The sequence below is a fragment of the Aptenodytes patagonicus genome, chromosome 4, assembly GCF_965638725.1.
Source record: "Aptenodytes patagonicus chromosome 4, bAptPat1.pri.cur, whole genome shotgun sequence".
Taxonomy (NCBI): domain Eukaryota; kingdom Metazoa; phylum Chordata; class Aves; order Sphenisciformes; family Spheniscidae; genus Aptenodytes; species Aptenodytes patagonicus.
Window position 1 is genome coordinate 16,131,751 of NC_134952.1, and position 19,187 is coordinate 16,150,937.

Consider the following 19,187-nt stretch of genomic DNA (forward strand, 5'->3'; position numbering starts at 1 on the left):
GGAAATAAAATATGATATCCTTAATGCCATATACCATCACAACTTAAGCTTTCTATTTAAAATAGACACCTATCATCATCGCTCACTTAAAATACTCATTTATTTAGGAGAACTGTCCGATTCCTTTGTAACACAAAGGAGGACCATTTCAAGTGTATTCACAACACAAAATTGAGCATAAAAGAGTGAATCCAAATAGGACCATTAAATAACTATCCAGAGAAAATCTGCAGTTATGATTAAGGAAGGCCACTCTTAACCTTCAAAATTACTAAGAAGTTACCTTTTCAAAATGTTGAACATGTGTCTAAATGAAATGCACCCTCTTTCCTATAAAAGCATTTTTGAATTTCAAAACACGTTAATAACAAAACCCATCTGTAGCTCCATAATTACCCCCTGCAAACCACTTTACATATTAGCTCACAATTTTAAGCCAATGTATTTTAGTAACGTTTTTGCACTCTAATAACATTTAGGTTTTTTCCAACATACCTCAGATAATCATGTTCAGTCACTCCTATACTCCCAGAATCACATCTTATTTAAATATTTGTCACCAATTCTTAAATATATTAAGCTATTTTGCAACCAACAAAGAAATCAGGTATATTTGAATGGTGTAAGTTATTTCTAACTGTAATCATGGTAAAATGCATCTATTTATGACAGCTTATAAACTGAAGAGTTAAAAAAAAAAAAAGAAAATCTCACCTGAATTAAAGGATGCATTACTTTTTTGAAAAGTAACTTCCATTCCAATACCATCTATTTTGACCAAGTTCGTTTTGTCATCACTGCTGTATAGCTCTTCTACATGCAACACAGGGAAGTCACTTCTTTCCCCTAATTCTGCTTCTATTGTCACTTCACCATGGCTAGTATTTACAGTCACTTCATTTGCAGAAACTAAGGAAAGAGCCTGTGCCCCAGGCAGGGGAGTCCTTACTTCAGAAAAGTCACTTTCTAAAAGCAAGTTTGAGTTAAATTTATAGTTTACATTCCTTAGAGTTTCACTCTCTACTGCTGCTTCTGAAATCATACAAGACAGTTCTGATGTAACATCCTCAGGCAAAACATCTTCAGCTTGCTCATCATCCTCACTTGCCTCTGAGGAAGGACTTGGACTCACAGCAGTCTCTGTACTAATCTCCACGCAAAGGGCTTCATCTACACTCATGAGGTTCACTGAACTTTCATCTGTTTCTGTGATTTCACTGTCTACTGCGGTCTGAGATGCTGCCGAGTCTCCCCTCACACCACTCTCATGGGTCTCGTTCTCTCTACCAATGACAAGCAAAGAATTACCGCTTTTTTCCGGGCCTGTAGTCGATAGGATGCATTCAATCTGGTTAGCAGTATTAAAAATTTCCTCACTTTTGTCTTTTACTTCTGTACTCTCAGCAGCAAGTTGACTTTCTTCTATAACTGTAAAGGTGAAGAGACTATCACATTCTTCCATTGTGCTCAGAGTGATCACTGCCCCCTCCTCCTTATCTCCTAGACTTGAAGCAGCGTGTTGATCTTCACTGTTGGTGGCAACCCTCAGCACAGGAGCTCCACATTCTCCCACAAAAATCACAGAACCTTTGCCTTTTGCATCTGCATTGAAAGCAGCTAGTCTAAACTGCTCATCTACAGTTGCAGTGGTCTCCACAATCTTACATTCCTCTGATGCATTTGGAGAGATAATAGCATCTTCATCCCCTTCTGCTACAATGAGCTGACTTTCAGCTTGTGGTGCTGCACTGATCAGGACTATCTCACATTCTTCTGTCATGCTTGTAGTGATCATAGCAGCTTCGTATCTTCCTTTTGTTTCTGAAGCAGTGAGTTTGTTTTCATCTTGTACAGCTACACTAGACATAGGAGCTTCAAAACATTCTGCTGTACTTGTAGAAATCATTACCGTTTCATTTTTTGACTCTGTGTCTGACACATGTTGAATCGCCTCTTCTGTGACTTCACCTGACATTAGGATTACTTGTTCTTCCACAACACTTGTGGAAATCATAGCACACTCATCTTTTTCTTCCTTACTGCTAGCAGTTGGGTGACTTTCATCATCATCGTTATCATCTCCTCCAGCACTGGATTCACTGGGCATGGGAACTTCATATATTTCCATATCTATAGAGACCATAGCATTCTCATTTATTTCTTCTGTTTTCACAGAGGGAAGCTGACCATCATATTCAATAGCCGCACTTGACATAGGAGCCTCAAATTCTTCCACAATACTGGTGGAAATCATAGTGCACTCATCTTTCTCTTGCTTACTGCTAAAAGTATGCACACACTCTTTAAACTCTGTAGCTGTACTGGGCATAGGCACCTCTGTGTCTTCAGTGTCTATTAAGATTATAGAGCTTTCCCCACTTTCATTTGCTCTTGCAACAGCAAGTGGACCTTCCTCAGCATCCATGGCTGAATGTAAGGGAGCATCACTTTCTTCTACTGTACTGGTAGAGATGATATCACCTTTTACTTTTTCTTCTCTGCCAGCAGGAATAAGAGAATTCTCATCTGTTGGAACTGCACTACTTATAGAGGCATCAAGTTCTCTGCTGCCAAAGGAAGTCATGGCATTCTCATGTTCGTCTTCAGCGCCAGACTGACTCTTATCTTGCACTGCCATAGCACTAGTCATGGGACCCTCACATTCCTCAGCATCTAAGGGAATCGAGGTACCTTCATGCTTTCCTATATGCGCAGTCAAGGCACCCTCATCTGCAGCACTTGCACTGGTTACACTGCTTTCAACAATCCCTTTAGCATTTTTGCACTTTGTGCCACAATTAGCTTCTTTCTCTGCACTTGTTATGCTGTCAACAGTAAGCTTATTTATATTTGTGCCAACCATTCCTGACTCAGCTTCCATTTGTTCAGCAACTATGCAGATAATGGAACTTTCACCTTCTTCTGCACCTATACAAATTAGTGCATTTTCACTTTCCATTCCTGTACAAGTTGAAGCATGCTCATTTTCTTCATTTCCTCTTCCTGTACTGGTCACAATGCCCTCACCTTCTTCATCCTCTTCTTTTGAGCCTGTACTAGTCACAAAACCTTCATCATCACATGGACCTACACTGACTGTAGTGATATTGGCTTCTTCCTTTGCCCTTGTACTGTCCATTAGACTTTCACATTTTCCAGCTTCTAAACAAACAGCAAACCCCTCATTGCTGTCTTCTAGCCCTGTGCAGACTACTGAAATTTCAGCATCATCTTCTGGAGTTATGCCTGTGCTGGTCACTGCGCTTTCACCATTTACAGTATCCTCAGATTTGTCACCACTAGTTCCAGTTGTGGCACTGTTGTTTGTGACCATTGCAATACATGCACCAGTTACAGTGCTTTCTCCTTGGGCGTCTGTACCAGTCACTGAGCAGATGATGAAGTTATGACCTCTTTCTTCTGCACCTGTGCAAGTCACAGTACCTTCGTGTTCTTTTACTTGGCCAGCTCTCACGCTGCCCCTAAATTCACCTGAACTGTCACCACTTGTTGACCCTTCACCTGTTTCTGTCCCTGCACTAGTTACAGCACCATCGCTTTCCACTTCACCTAAGCAGGACACAGAACTTTCAAATTTGCCTGTATCTACACAAGTTGAGGTCTTTCGCTTTTCTTCAGAGCCTGCACTAGTCACAGCATCATCTTTTTCTTCTGCCCCAGCACTATTCACACTGTCTTCAATTTCTACTCCACTTGCGTTGACTGAATCCTTACCACTTTCTTCTGCATCAACCATGGCACAGTCACCATTTTCTTCTCCTTCTGTACTTGTTAGGAAACTTTCACTTTCTGCTAATCCTTCAGTGACAACACTGCCACCGCCTTCTTCAGCTGCTGCAACAGTACACTCACCAATATCCGCTCCTGTGACGAAACTGCCGCCCTCACTACTTTTTACCCATATGCCCGTTGTGAAACCTTCATCAGCTTCTATGCTTGTGCAGATTACTGTCACCTCGCTTTCTTCTTCTGAGCAAGTGGTTGTAGCATCACTGTCCTTTTCAGAATGTGATGCACCCTCAACTCTTTCTCCTCCTGTACTAGTGGCCATTACAGTGCTCTCAATGATCTTTTCTGTGCTAGTTCCTATCACAGTGGCCGGAGTTGTTTGCAGGCTGCTGTACAACAAACTAAGTTTACTACTTCCTCCACTGGTACCTACTGCATTGCTTTCATTTTTATCTTGCATGCCAATCTCACCATTCCCTTCTTGCCCACTGGCTATAACAGAGCCTTTGACTGTTGCCTCAGGAACTCTTTCAGGCACTAACACAGAGGAAGATTGTATCATTTCATCAACATCATGCACCTCGTTCTTCTCCACATGCACCTTGTTCTTCTCCACATTATCCATCATTGTGCTTCTTTCTCCCTTTGTGGAAGGATCTGTATCCAAGCACTCTCTTTCTTTTCTTTTTAGGAGAAGTTCTTTTGTTGTTACATCTCCACAATCTTCAGTTACGTCAGTCATCAAGTTTTCCTCTTTTATTTTCAACTCACTTCCCTGAGTGCTTTCTAGCTTTGCTGCTTCACCATAATCTTCTTGACTAGGTAACCCAGCTGTACTATCTTCCATTGCCTGTTCATCAGGCCGGGGCACCTCGTTATCTTTTTCTATACTGTTTGTCATAGTGGTGTTGTCACCATTGTCTTTCATGATAGAACTCAGCACTGCACTATCTTGTTGTTCCATGTATACAACCTGTGCTGCATCATTCTTTAAAGTGAAAGTATCTTCAAATAAAGAAGTCCCATCTGAATTACGGCATTCTTTAGACATGCTACCCAAGGAATCTGTAAATTCTGAGATATCCATATCCATGGACTTCACATCAGCAGCATCTTCTCCAGAAGGATTAATTGCTAAAGGAGCATCATCTGAATTAGAATTTATCACAGTTTTTAAATTCTTTGGTCTTCTGCTATCTTCTGAAGCTTGATCCTTACTGGGAACATTCAGTAAGAGTCTACCACTTGTTTCATACACAACGCTCATTTTATAAGCCCCTTGTTTATTGGGTCCTTGATCCATGGAAGCTTGTTTGGACAAAGTGTCTAAGGCACCAACTTGTTTATTAGGGATATCTTCTTGTTTAATAGTTTTTTCAGCTGCAGGCAGAAACTGCGATTCACAAGCTTCAGGATCTGCCAAGCTGTGTTTTAATTCCTTATTTGAAATAGAGAGAGGTATTTTTTCTTTTGCTGTATACTTGGCATCTGTGGCTTGGAGCGAGTTTTGAATGTTTTTTCCTTCGATGTTAGATGCCTTCTCTACTTTTGTTTGTTTCAAATCAAGTTCCATTAGCTCTTCCTCATGACCAGAATGCAAGTCATCATTCATACTTGACTTTTGTGGGGCTGGAACATGGCTGCTTTCGGTTGTGCTAGTTGATTGCTTTTCCTCTCCAAGTAAATCTTGATTTGATATACTGCCTTTTCTATTTTCACAAGCTATCTTCTTACTTTGTTTTTTATCCATTGCCACTGTGATGCTCAATACTTTTTCATGCCCACTATCCATTTCTTTAAGATCTTTATCTTCCAATTTGATACTCTCTTCCTTCTTCTTTATTTCCTTGTTGCTGTGCTTTAAGTTTCTGCTTTTGTGACCTTCAGCAGAGAACCTTCTTTCTAGTTTGGAATTGCCGAAATCTTTATCGCCTCTACATTTCTCTTTTACAGATCCTCTTTCTCCAGAATGTAACTTAACTCTGTGACTCAAGTCTTTTTGTGATCCCTGAGTTGATTGCGTGCCACTTACAAGCTCAAACTCAGTACCACTCTCCTCAAAAACTTTGTCTTCATTCTTGGATTTGTGTTGCTTATCTGAATCATTCTCTTCCATGCTCTTGTCTAGTTTCTGACCAGTCTCTTGTTTTGTTAAGTTTTCCTGTAATTCTGTTTCAGATGCTTTGAATTGTTTACTATGACTCTTTGACTTAGACTTTAACAAAATCTTGTCTTCTACAAGGCTCTTAGATCTTCGTCTATCTTTATGAACACCATCTTCTTGTTTCAAATTACAATCAGAGTTAGTTGATTCTATTTCATGTTTATCTTCTGAGTAGCTTTCGCTCCTTCTGTGTGATGCAGAAGCAAGTTGCTTTAAGGCACTTAGGGAATCCTTTTGTGGCCTAGAATCACTCAGGGACCTTTTGGACTTGTATTCTGCTCTTGATTTTTCAGTTGAGAGATGTCTGTCTTTTTTATTTTCCTTACGCAGCAATTCTTCAGCTTTTAAGGTTGATTCGGAAATATTTCTTCCATCTTTTCCTGTTACTGATATTTTCCGTTCACTTCGGTGTTTACTTTTTCTTTCAGATTTGTCATCTGAGGAAACCTTTACTTGTTGATTATGTTTCTGACCACCATCCTCTCCTTTCAAACTTCTCTCAAATGAATGGAGTTCAACATCTTCACTTGATTTGTGAATACTGTCTCCTTTATATTTGTGCTTTAAAGAAAGTTTATCTTCTAAAGCAGTTCTTTCCTTTTCATTTTTATCTCTGTAAGACTTGGCTTCTTTTTTGGCAGCATTTCTCGTATGTTGAATTTCTGTGTCACTATCTTTTTTGGGGTGTTTTTCGTTTTTAAATATGGATTTCTGCTTCTGTAGTTCTTCAGCATTGACTTCTGCTCTATCCAGTTGTCTTTTTGGATCCCTTGTTTCACTGTCCTGCTGGGCTCCTTCAGCCTGAAGAGAGGTGGAGGTTTTTCTTTTGTGTTCTTTTTCTGCTTTAGAATCACTTTTGCTTTCCTCAGTTGAATGCACCGATTCCGAAAGTCTTCTAAGCTGTTTAGAGATTTCACTTTTCCCATGATTATGCTTCAATTCTTTCGAAGAATTTTTTTCACAAGTCTACAAAAGAAAGTTTTTATGTATATAAGCAAATGTTACACAGTTCCTTCACTACACGACCAAACAGAATTGTTAAGGGCAAATGCTCCATAAAAACAATTCACTAGAGAATACACTTAACATTGTAATAAAAATTCACCTAAAATATAGTCAGTAAGAAAATGAAACTTGCCATTTTCATTTCAACTATCTGCCATTGTGGGAAAATCCAAAAAACAGAAGTTAACCTTAAGCAGTCTGTTTGAACTTGAGTATCTTTTCTTTATAAAGTGATTGTGCTTTCTAAAATGATTTAAATGGATTTTTAAATGGACAACGACAATTTCAAGTACTCCGTAAGTTACTTTAAACAGCCATTATGCTGTCTGTTTAAAAAAAAAAAACAACCCAAACCCCCAAAACCCAAAACCAAACACCACCCCAAAACCCAGAAAAGATAAATCTAGACTTCCATTTGAACTTCCAACTATCACTTTTTTTTTGTTAATAATGTTGTTGGTAAAAACTCTTACCATAAAAATTCTCTTTCCTTTAGTGTTTGGACTACATTCAGTTTTCCTTTAACTTCCCAGTGAGAAGTTTAAATAGATCAAGCTCCTCAAGTCTTTGCATATAAGACACATTTTGCTCTTTTTAAAAACCCAACATACTTCACAGAATAGGGCTTAAACTATATCTTGTGTTCTACTACAACATGCATCAGCACTGAATACATAGACTGTATTATTTTAATGGCTACTGGAATTCAGAAAACATTACTGAATGCAATGTCAGATCACTAACTAACGCAACTGAAAGAACGAGCAGGAAAAAAACTAATTCATAAGAATGAATGCAATATTACGTAGTTTGGTATGCACATATGAACAAGTACTATTAAAATTAAAAAGGAAGATCATAAGGTTTATATTTAAGAGACGCATACCTCATTTGTCTTTTGCATTTCTTTAGAATCTTCCTCAGATGGCTCATATTTCTTTTTGCAGCCATCTTCAGCATGCCTGAAACAGGTATTTGGACAATTAAAAGAAAGAAAAATCAGTATCAGCCTAACATTAGTTTGTAAACTTTCTGCTTTTAAAGCTGAAGGAGAGAGAGAAATGCACGCTAAAAATACTAAAATAGAACATGATCACATAACTTTTGACTAGCCAATTTGTCCAAGCTTTTTTCTCCTGGAAAATTATGTGTACCAACTTCAAAGATATCCTCTGGACATCAGTGCTTTAAAGCAGAGAATATTGGTATGACAATATTAGTACTACCATTGTCCCTGTAAAATGGATAAGAGATCTCCTTGCCCCATATATACCCGTATGTAGACAGATATGTACACATGTACCTATCCATGTAAAACATCAATTTAAAGACCAAACCAAGTTGACTGACATATTAGATGCACAAACATCTAAAAGCTCTCCATGCTCATGCCTTTAGTACCATTGTGTGTGAAAAGCCACATAAAAGCTGCTACTGCAGTCTGAGCTGCAATATATTTAAGCAGCTATAATTCGATTTTCTGCCTGAACTTCACACTTATTAGTAATAAAATTATGTGAATATTTGAAGAGGAAATTGTTAAAATGGGTAAGGCTAACTGCAAAGTTGAAGAGAACCTTTTCAATCTGCAAAAATGAATATTCAAAAACTTAATTCCTTTTGAGCAAATACACGAATACCTTGAATCTCTTTTTCTTTTTCTGCTCAAGGCTACTTTTTTTTCCAAAAATTTCTGTTCTTTAAGCACATCCTTAATGCTGGTACCAGTAGCTTTTGAGTCAAGACTTCTTGATGAAGGTTCTTCTAAGTTCAAGCCACTTTTTCCTAAAATAATACACAAAGAGTGAAATACATAAGCATGTCACTATATTACTGTTTCAGCTATAAACATGACTGAAAGCAGTACAGAGAGTACTAATGTGTAGCAGAGAATACTAGTGTATACAGGTATTCATTGTGTTTAAGCAATGTAATGATATATGGAAAGATATATGAAAAGTGAAGATATGGAATTTTGTATTAACAATTTGCATTATACATTGTTCTGTTACATCACTGTTGAAATGTTGGGTTTTTACGGGAAAAGACTAGAGACCTATTACCAATATTTTAAGCTGAATGTTTTTTTCCAGACAGAGCGAGCGAGAGCAGGGCGACAGGGGCTGATGTTACACTTCTCATACCTTTAGCATTTTGATGTCCAGTTTTCAGGGATTTTGTTTTTTCTGCAGCCTTCTGTTTACGTTTTTCTTCAAGTCTCTCTCTGTTAATTTGTCTTCTTAGGAGTCTCTCCTCTTTTTCTTTGGCCTGGAGGTAGAAAAACAAAGAAAACAATTTACCATTAGGTCAAAGAGTATTCTTTGACTACAAATGTATGTCTAAAACCCACAGAAAATAGAACATTGTAGCTTGAGGCAAACTAAAAAATAAATAGTCCTTAGAAATCATTATATGAAAGTTAATGGAATCCTCTAATACTTCCATGAAGTGAAACTAGCTGAGTTCCAGAGTTTCATTGCCGCTTAACACCGCAGACTGAGGCTATGAGACCTTCTCAAAGAATATATCTTATTTTTTATTTATATATATATAATATATACATTAAATATATAAAATATATATATAATATATATATAACTATTAAAAATATATATTTAGCCAAAGAAAAAAGATCTAAAAAGAACTGCTGCTCCCTCTTCTGTGTGCTGGTTCTTCTTCCACAGAACATAGCGAACATGCTTAAACCTCTCTTTCCATTCTCAGTGGTTGCAGACTTCCTACAAACTACTGATTTTATGGACAGCAAGAACTACACTTGTAAAGAGATGATGTAATGAAGTAGCCTGCAGGAGTCAACAAGCCCAAACTACACAAAACCCCACTGAAGGCAGGCTGCAGGTAGATATGGGCTACTTTTTCCACCCAAATTGTCATTACATACATTAAATCTACTGAAGACCAGTTTTTCCATATGTGCAGCAGTTCTTACTCTCCCTATCAAATCACTCAGTTGAGAAAGAATCCACCTATTGCTGTGATTCTGTGAAGACACTGCATGTAATGAGTAAATCCTCTTTCTACACCAAAAGACTGTTCATTTTAGAGTGGCGAAAAAGGGTGGTAAATTGTGTCATTGCTTTCACCACCAGAAGCCTTCAAACTATAACCAGCAGAGTGCTTTGCTGGAGAGCAGATCATGCAATATTGGTGGAAGTCTGAAGGAGGGGCAGTTGTAACACAAGGCAGTGGGGGAATAAGTGAGAAGAAACAGAAGACTCCCCCTCACAAACCACCACCAAATAAGAAGTGGAATTTGTGCTGAAAAGTTTAAGGAACCAGAACGCAAGCAGTAACAAAATCCACACTTACAATAGACTGACGGCGTTGTTCTACAGTTCGTTCATCATCAGAATCACTGAAGTATTTGGAGTACAAGAAAGGCTTGCGAACATAAGCATGACGAACAGGCTTGGCTTTCCCATCACTCAGCTCATTAGCATGGGGCTTTGTCTTACTTTGACTGTTTTTCTCCTCTTCATCTGAAAAAAGGTTAGTGAAGTGCAGAGATATATTGATAAATTAAGGCAGTGCTTTCAATGTAACTTTTGAGGAGGCAAAGCTACTAAAAATGCATTAACAAGTATTTATTCTAAAACCAAACAGTTAAAAAAATTAAATCCTTTAACATCAAAGTATCACTAGATTATGAAAACCTGAAAGGTATATTCATGTGTTTGCACACACCATTCACCTAAAAAATTGCAAGATACAAACCCTAGAATAAACTGGGATACAACAATTGGGCTTACCCTCTTGCCTGTAATCACATTGCCTTTTTACGTAGTCTTTAGTAGTTAGCACCGCATAAGAAGTCAGAATATAATTTCCGCTATGTATTAAATTAAGATTCTACCCTACACCAAAAAAATTTGTACATTATTTGAGTACATGAAAACTAGATAGGCTTACTGAAATACACAAAACACAGTTGTTTATACTCATGTAAGTATTATTCAAGTAAAAATAAATACATCTCTTTCAGTTTTATCAGGATTATTAGAAATAGAGCAAAAACACTTGTGCTCCACACTGTACAAATTATTTGTATCCCTGAGATATACTTAAGGCTTGTTTTCACTTCACAAATATTTAGTCATAACTGAACACAATGTTTAAAGGTAACACCAAAGCCAGAGAATATGCAAGTAATTCAGTGCTTCTAAATAATATTCTTAGAGCAGAAAAGGTAAGCTCACAGCATACTAGAGACAACTCGTTCAGGTACTAAGGCACTCTGTATTATGAAGTGGAAAGTCTTATTAACTGCAAAAGCCACACATCTGCAGAAATCGGAGTCTGGGGTCTGCTCTAGACAAGGAGAACACAAAAAGGTAACCCAGTCAGTGGAAAGATTTGGTGTTTCCAAACTCTTAAAGTTAGATCCATGCCTGCTCCTTCTACTGTGGCCAGGTAGAACTGGAAAATGCCTGCAATCCTAAAGCTCTAAAACCAACGTGATCCACAAAGTCAGCTACAACCACTACCCTGGGGTCACAAACAAAGCACTCCAATGTTATACCAAATTCATGGCAGAAGGGAGGGGAAAAAAACCCATAGGAAAGTGACATATCCATCACCATTAAGTGTTTTTGTCGCCTAGGAAATACTGTAGTACAAATAAGATTTACAATGTTTAGAATATATCAAGCTATTAAAAAAATATTCAAAGTATGTCCACTACTCGTCTTTTGTAATTGCACAAATACTACCTATTCCACATTCAAATTCTCTCTCATAAATAAGTACAATAAAACATCCTGCAAAATCTCAAATTTATGATATGATGCACTCAACAGAAGTGTTGCATAGTCTTTCTTGCTACTTAACAATCTAATTATTTTACCATCTGATGTGATCTCTCCCTCTTCAGTGCTGTCAGATATTACAGTCTCCTCTTCGCTCTCCTCTTCAAAGGAAGAAAGGTCACTGGTATGGACAGAGCTGACAGTGATGTCACTGAGTACATCCATATCTGAATCTACTAACGTATTTTCTTGCAAAGGAAAAAAATAGAAAGAAGGGCTTTAATGCAGCACACTGTATTTGAGAAACTTTTCTTACCAAAACAGTGATTTTGCCACCAAAAACAAAGTTATCTTAAGAACAAGAACTAGGAAAAAAAATAATAAATTTGTAACACCTTAGTGAAATGTTATTAGGCTAACTCTGGTTTACTCAGAACAAAAATCACCCTGAGGTACAACTATGAACTTTAAACGCAGCCTGGAATCATTGAGAGAACTTGCTAGAGTAAGGCAGATGACCAATCACACACTTGAGGAATCAAAGCTCATCTGAATCCTGAATTGGATACCTTGGTTAAGGGAGACGAACCAAGACCTAGCTGTGGCTAGCTAGACAAATTTGCCAGAACTAGCAGAGAACCTACACTCCAAATATACTTCTGATTCAACTCCTGAATACACTTAACCTCCCCCCAGCCCCATATCCATATTTTAAGGAGTAACATTGCCCACACCATACCTTCTTTAGTTTCTTTAGTGCTTTCAGTTGGTTTATGTTTACTGCTATTTTTTTCTGGAACTAACTGTTTCACTGGTTCCGACTCTCTTGCTTGCTTTTCTTCTTTTGACTTTGTAGTATCATCACTTTTCTTTGAATGGTCAGACTTCTTGTCAAGTTTTTCCTTCTTTTCTTTTCTTCTTTCACTTTTTTCACTGCTGTCTGGTTTCTTGTCACATTTATCTAATAATTTACTCTTTTGATCTTCACTTTCCTGTTGAATTTCTTTACTCATATCTTTACTTGTACAAGTCAAATTATTAGTATCCTTTCCTGAATTTTTTATTTCTTCACTTTGGCAGGGAAGCTCATTTAAATCTTCACACTTTGCAAATGTTTCAGCCCCTTCTCCAGAAGGATCACAAATTGCTTTATCTCTGTCTGGCAAGTCCTCCACATTTCTCTCTCTATCAGTGCTACCGTCCACACTCTGCTGAGATGAGAGTCTTTTTGCAGCTCTGTCACTGTTCTTGGGGTTTGAGCTCTCTGTTGAAGCCCTGGCAGCACTTGCTTCTTGGTTAAGAGACGTTATTGTTTCCAAAATGGACATTGCATCACTAGCTACATTGCCACTAGGAGCTGTAGCAGAGACACCTTGAATAGTAAGAAAGAAAATAGTTTTAGTTCATCTTAGTTTTCGTAATTCTGTTCAGACAGAATGTTAAGCAAGTGAAAGGAAAAGGAATAATTACTCTATTTAAAATAAGTAAAATTAACTAAAAGGTTTGACTTATTTTGCATTTAGAGATTTTGGGTTAAAAAAAAGAAAAAAAAAAAGAACAAGAAGTTGCATTCCTGCAGCAATTACGATCTGATTACCGGAGATTCATTTTGCTCTGTGACATACCGCTGTTCCTGAGATCAGCTAAAGATAGCAGGGGTTGTCTATGGGAAGGATGTTCTGAACACAATCCTTATTCAACTTTACCACCATCCCAAGTGGGATGATGACTCTGGAGAAGCACAATATAGAATACTGCAGCAGAAAGTCTGTATTTCATACTTCTGGTATCTCCATAAATGGCATGGAAAATGGACTCAGCATATTGATTATGTAACAACAGGACTATCAGAAATACCTTATCACTTTCCCATCCTCTTAGAAGCAACTGTGAAGATGGATGAGAAAGGGTTAACCAGACTAGCACTAAGAGCTGCAGCTGGCTCGTTAACCCACCTACTTTAAAGGAAGTGGGCCTCACAGGAAAAGGGCTAGGATTTAAATAAAGGGTCTGGTTACAAATAGATGGACTGCTGTGGAATCTGTTAGGAAGGGAAAGAATGGACAATTACCTGCAGGTAATTTGGTGTTTGGAAGTCGATGCCAGGCAACATAAATGAAAACCGTAAAGAAAAAGTGCTGTGTTTATAAACAAACTAAAGATTGGCTGATTTACAGCAGAGCTTAAGCTCCTGAGAGGACCTTAGCCATTCAGATTTTACTGCACACAGCAACTGCATTAAGACAGGTAACTGTCTCATAGGTAATTTTTTTTCTGATCTACCAATGCATAAAAAAATTGAATCATTCTTCTCTTACAGCTAGGTCTTATCTGATCCTGTACTAAAGAGGGCCAAACCCTGAGACCAACTTTTTTCCCTACAGTAAACTGATCCCTTGTAATCTCAAGCAGAAGTGACAGAGTGACATGGTGGTACAGGGTGACATCTCTCTTGCCTTTATACATACAGTAAGAGACAAGTATTATGGTACACTGCCTGGAGTTCAGCTTGTTGATATTGATGCTAACAATTTTGTGCTAGCAGCAAACCTAGTCAATGTTTCAAAACAAATTTTTGTTAATAGACCGCTCAGAGAAATGGTAGAATACCTTGTACTGTAATAGAAGCATCTGTTTTCTCCTCACTTGGAGCTGTACTGGGGCCTGCCTCCTCTTTGTGATTCAATGTAGCTAAAAATTCATGGACAGCTTTTTCCACCTGAGGTCTGAAGGTGTGGTTGATCTTTGGGTCCACAACCTGAGAAATAATCCTGTCAATTCCAGATTCCAACATTCCAGACCTGGAACAAAGTTACATGAATACTAAATAAGAAAAATGACTTTTCAAGAACGTCTTAATGAAATATGCTCATTTAGGTATGATGTAAACACTCTTAAGAACCTCCAATGAAGCATTAACCTTTTCTGAGCATCGCTGCAGCTATGTATTTAGCCAGCTGCCTGTATTTCAACAGCTCGCTCTATGCCTTATGAACTAAGAAAAAAAATGCTAGAGAAACAAAGCAATCCAACTGCATGGAATAAACACAACAAACAGCCTGTTATGTCATTACTGGTTATCTCTACAAATATTATCTAACTGTAAAAGTGACATTTGTGAAAAAAAATTAAGAAGAAAACTGATGTTATCAATTCCCATGGCATAAAACAGAGGAATTATAGAAGGCACGAGGGACAAACAACTACTAGACCAGTCATCACTACCCTAAGTTACTTTCTGCCCAATACAGTGTGACACCTGAGAGTTCTGCAGCTTTATGGAACACCCTTAATCTTCAGTAAAATCAAATAAATGGCAATAGGGAGCTTTATATCTATGGGTTCTCTCTAGACCCCTGTAATCTTTTGTGGAACATATATGGCCTCTTGTCCTCACCGCTTCTTTAAAAAGAACTAAAAAAACCCACAAACAACAACCGCTCCCCTCCCCCCAAACAAAATAGCTCCTCAGTATCAGTTATCAATGGTACCACTACCGCATAACCGAGTAAGTTTCTACTCAAATCCCTTGTTTGGCCCCACTTAGCGACCAAACTCCTGCTACTTTGAAGAAATTTTCTAACGTTTCTTATGACTCTAAGTTTTGGGAAGAAAAACTAGAGGAACCCTCATGAAATAATGTAACATCGGGTAAGTGTTTGACATCATTTTGACATAACAGCAGTTCTGAAAAAACTTTTCTCTGTCTAGCTAGATTTACATCCAGTTTTTTGTTTGTGAATTTAGCTTTGTACTCCACAGAGCTTAGTTTGTCAAGTCCTTTTAATTTTCCTTAGCTCGAAACTTGATAAGAGCAATTTCATTAATATCTCCCTTAAAAGAAACAGTAAAGATAGAACTTAGCTAGGGCGTTACATCCCAAGTCAGAAACAAGCCTTCCACCCCTGCATCAACTTGGATCAGACAAAATAATATTTGCAGTCTAATTCTGACTAATGCTGAGGGTGAGCTGCTACCTGAAATAATACGACGTTTTAAACACGAAAAAAAAAAAAGCTTCTTCAGAAATTGCTTTGAAGAAAGTAGACACTTTACAATTGACCTAGAGTCTCTGTCACCTCTCGCAGTACATGAGTGTGTTCAAACAGAGAAACCCCAGAGCTGTCACTTACTTGAGAACCTGCTGCCTAATGTTATTTCTCAGCTGGTTCTTGTTGAGATGAGGACTCCAGGTATGAGTTGCCAAATGATTGGAAACAAAGTTGTCAACGCGCTGTCTCAGATTCTGGTAGGCAGGCTAGAAAGCAACAACAGAGAGGCTGGAGAGGAGGGTTTTGCTAAGCAGTTATCCTCCCGGAGGCCGGGCTGGAAGAGCTGGGAGCCCCGTCGGATCCCCCCCAACCCGCTGACGGCGCAGCCGCTCCCGCTCCCTTGCGGCGATCACAGCGTGTTAAGCACGCCCGTACCGCTAGAAACACCCCACAAAGCCAGGCGTGTTTGCACCGCCGGCCAGCCCGCGCTCCCCTCGGAAAACAGGGGCTCCAGCTTTGCCCCCGGGGACGCCGAGAAGAGCCCTGGGGCCGAGGGCCGAGCCGGAGCCCCGCGCGGGCCCAGGCGGCCGCTCCCCACCCTCGAGCGCGGGGCGCACTCCCCCGCAACACGCCGCCGCCCCCGGGCCGGGCCCCGCCGCTCTCGGACAGGCCCAGCTTGCCCCCGACGTGCGGGAGCCCGGGGAGAGCCACCGGCAGGGCGCCGGGACACCCCCCCCCGAGGCGCCGGCTGCCGGGCCCGCCCGCCCCCACCTTGGTGTCCACGTCGGCCAGGCAGTCGCGGCGGAACTGGTCGAAGAGCCCCTGGCTCTTGAGGTGGTTGACGATCATGGAGACCAGCTCGGGCTCGGCCGCGCCGCCCCCCACGGCGGCCCCGGCCCCCGGCAGCGGCGGCGGCTGCTGAGGGGGCGGCGGCGGGGGCGGCGGCGGCGGGGGCTGCGGCTGGGGGTTGCTGGCCATGGGGGCGGCGGGGCGGCGCCGCCTGCGCGGGGCGCGACTGCCGGCTTTCCCGGCCGGACCCCGGGACGGGGCTTGTTACCGAGCAGCGGCCGCGGCAGCGCTGACCCCGGAAGCGAAAGGGAACGGAGGGAGGAAGCGGCAGGAGACGAGAAGGGAAGCAGGGACGACGCCGCCGAGAGCGGCGCCATCGGCGCGAGGCGAGCACTGCCGGAGCCGCGCGCAGGAGCCGCGGGCCCTTTAAGGGGACGGAGGGGGGCGGAGCCGCTCGCGGCCCGCTCCAGTGGGGCCCCGAGCCGGCAGCGGGGGGGGGGGGGGTAGGGGGGCGGCCGCGGCGGCCCTCAGCCCCCGCCCGCCTTCGCCGGCGGCCCCCCCGCGCCGCGCCGCGCGGCCGCGGCTGGGCGCTGCGGGCAGCGCGGGGGCGGCCGCTGCCCCGGCCGCCCGCCGCCGCGCCGCTGCCGCACTCCCCGGCGGTGCCCCCGCAGCTCCGCCCCGCGCCCCGCCCCTTCCTGCGCTGGCCGCCATCATGGTGGGGGCCGCGCCGCGCGCTTCCTCCCCGAGGCGCGGGGCGGGGCCAGGACGCTGCGACGGTCGGAGGTGGGAGGGCGGGGCCTCCGGCCGAGGGGGCGGGGCCTCCGGCCGAGGGAGCGGGGCCTCCGGCCGGGAGGGCGGGGCCGGGTGTCAGGCCGGGGCCGCGGCCTGTCAGCGGCTGCGTCCGCCGCCGTCGGGGCGGGGCAGACAGGTCACGGGGATGGCGGCGGCGGCGGGGCTGTGTGGGGGCCGGGCTGCCGGCGGGACGGGCGCTCTCTCCTCAGGGTGCCCGGGAGCCGTTACTGGCTGTTAACGGAGCCTCCCCCCACCTTGGTCCTCCCTCCTCTGCTTCAGGGGACGCTGCTGCTGTCACCCCAAGGGTGACTGAAGGCTTAGGTCTTTACATGGGATCCTGTGTCTTACGTTTCCTCAGGCTCTCTGGAGCTGGGAGAGGCCTGGGTGAGGCAACTCGGAGATGGCATTTAATATACTTGAGTTTAAGCTTGTTTCCTTTAGATTCCAGTGCATTCACACCTGCTTTTCTAATCCAAGTGTTTTCGGGCCCTCTCTTGTTTGCAGCTTACTGTGTTGCACCTTTCTTCATTTTCCTGAAGAAGACTGTTTAATATGCTGTCCTGCAGTCTCATCAGTGGCTTTAATGGCTCTTGCCACTCTTCTGAGTATCTTCTGCTTCCACGGTCTTTGAAGTTGAATTCAGTGCAGACTGCCGGCTGGTAATTCCCAGGCTGACCTGTTATGACTAAAACAGGACCCAAGAGGCAGTAAACAAAAAATCTGGTCATAGAGACGTTAATTTCATTATACTCGGGACAATAACTGAGGGGCTGTCTTACTGGGTATAGTTTGGCTCTCCAGTCTCTTCCTGCCTAGGTGGCTGAGCTGCTGTCCTAACCAGGATGGGTAAGGATGAAAAGAAGTATAAAAATGTAGTCAAAAATACAGAGTGGCTGGCTGTTGTGGTTTAACCCAGCACACTGGCTTACAGCAAAAGGGACTTGGCAGCAATAGTGTTTTGGTTACACAAATTTTGTGGCATAATGAGTGGAGATCTTGTTCAGCTACAAATGTTAGGAATCACCTTCTGCAGTAGTCGTTAAAAATCGGTTTGATCTTAAAGGCAAGAGCGTCAGGATTGTTATTGCAGACTTAAAAGCAGGTTAGAAGTGTAGAGCTTGCCCCTAGTTTTCCTGCTGTAAACTAAGTGCTCCTAGACTATTTAGAACTCCACAGAAGGAAACAAATCTGACAAGTATTTAAAAGTATTGTGAGATTTTGATCTCTGGATACTGGAGTAATTTAAAAAAATCTGGCCTCTATTTGTGTAGTTTCATATTTTCTACACAGACGTCTAGGAGGATTAAAGCATCAAAGTTTAAGAGGGGTGGGGAGTCTGCAGCTCGGAGCCTGGTACAGCCCCTACTGGTATATCCAAATGTGTGATCTGCTGACTGTTACATCTCAATAAAGAAAAGTTTCTTCACTGCCGACTAAAGATCATGTAGCAGTAAGCAGGAAAGGACAGAAGTGAAGGGTGTCGTTTTAGTAAATGCATCTACTAATTTTCGAAATAGTGTGTGACTTACGGTGATAGTGAACGAAAATTTCAGACTTTATTGGGAAGTTAACATTTTCAGAATTTTGTGTTAGGAAAAGGCACTGCAACTTCCTGGTTGGGTTTTTTTTAGTGGTGTTTTTTTTTTGTTTGTTTTGGTTCTTTATCTCAAAAACTTTGTTTATGCAGTGTATGCTGATAATGAATCTAAATTTATGAAGTATCTGAAATCCAGGTGACTGCTGGATTAAGAAGGTAAAAAGAAGGTAAGAAGATAAAAATCCTTCACTTTGCATAGGAGTGGAGTTCTGATCTGAACAAGTTTTGGTTTCATCCCCTTCCTCCGTGATGAGCTCGGTGTTGCAAAGTTCTGTGCTCTCTAAAGATGAAGTGTTGCTGGCAGTGTTGAGTTACAAGGCTTGAAAAGCCTA

At 41.7% G+C, this 19,187-nt stretch overlaps 1 protein-coding gene across 2 annotated transcripts in view; it reads right to left on the bottom strand.

Annotated features, from left to right (window-relative positions):
• BOD1L1 (biorientation of chromosomes in cell division 1 like 1) overlaps window positions 1-16,655 on the bottom strand; it is a 38,291-nt gene extending 21,636 nt beyond the window's left edge. For both annotated transcript variants that reach the window (XM_076335955.1, XM_076335956.1), the window contains exons 1-10: window positions 16,449-16,655; window positions 15,819-15,943; window positions 14,296-14,486; window positions 12,425-13,057; window positions 11,784-11,933; window positions 10,250-10,419; window positions 9,064-9,187; window positions 8,560-8,704; window positions 7,806-7,881; window positions 715-6,880 (exon numbers count right to left, since the gene is read on the bottom strand). In XM_076335955.1, coding sequence (XP_076192070.1) covers window positions 715-6,880; window positions 7,806-7,881; window positions 8,560-8,704; window positions 9,064-9,187; window positions 10,250-10,419; window positions 11,784-11,933; window positions 12,425-13,057; window positions 14,296-14,486; window positions 15,819-15,943; window positions 16,449-16,655 — 7,987 coding nt within the window. The remainder of the gene's footprint in view (window positions 1-714; window positions 6,881-7,805; window positions 7,882-8,559; window positions 8,705-9,063; window positions 9,188-10,249; window positions 10,420-11,783; window positions 11,934-12,424; window positions 13,058-14,295; window positions 14,487-15,818; window positions 15,944-16,448) is intronic.
• Between the last annotated feature and the right edge of the window lie 2,532 nt (window positions 16,656-19,187).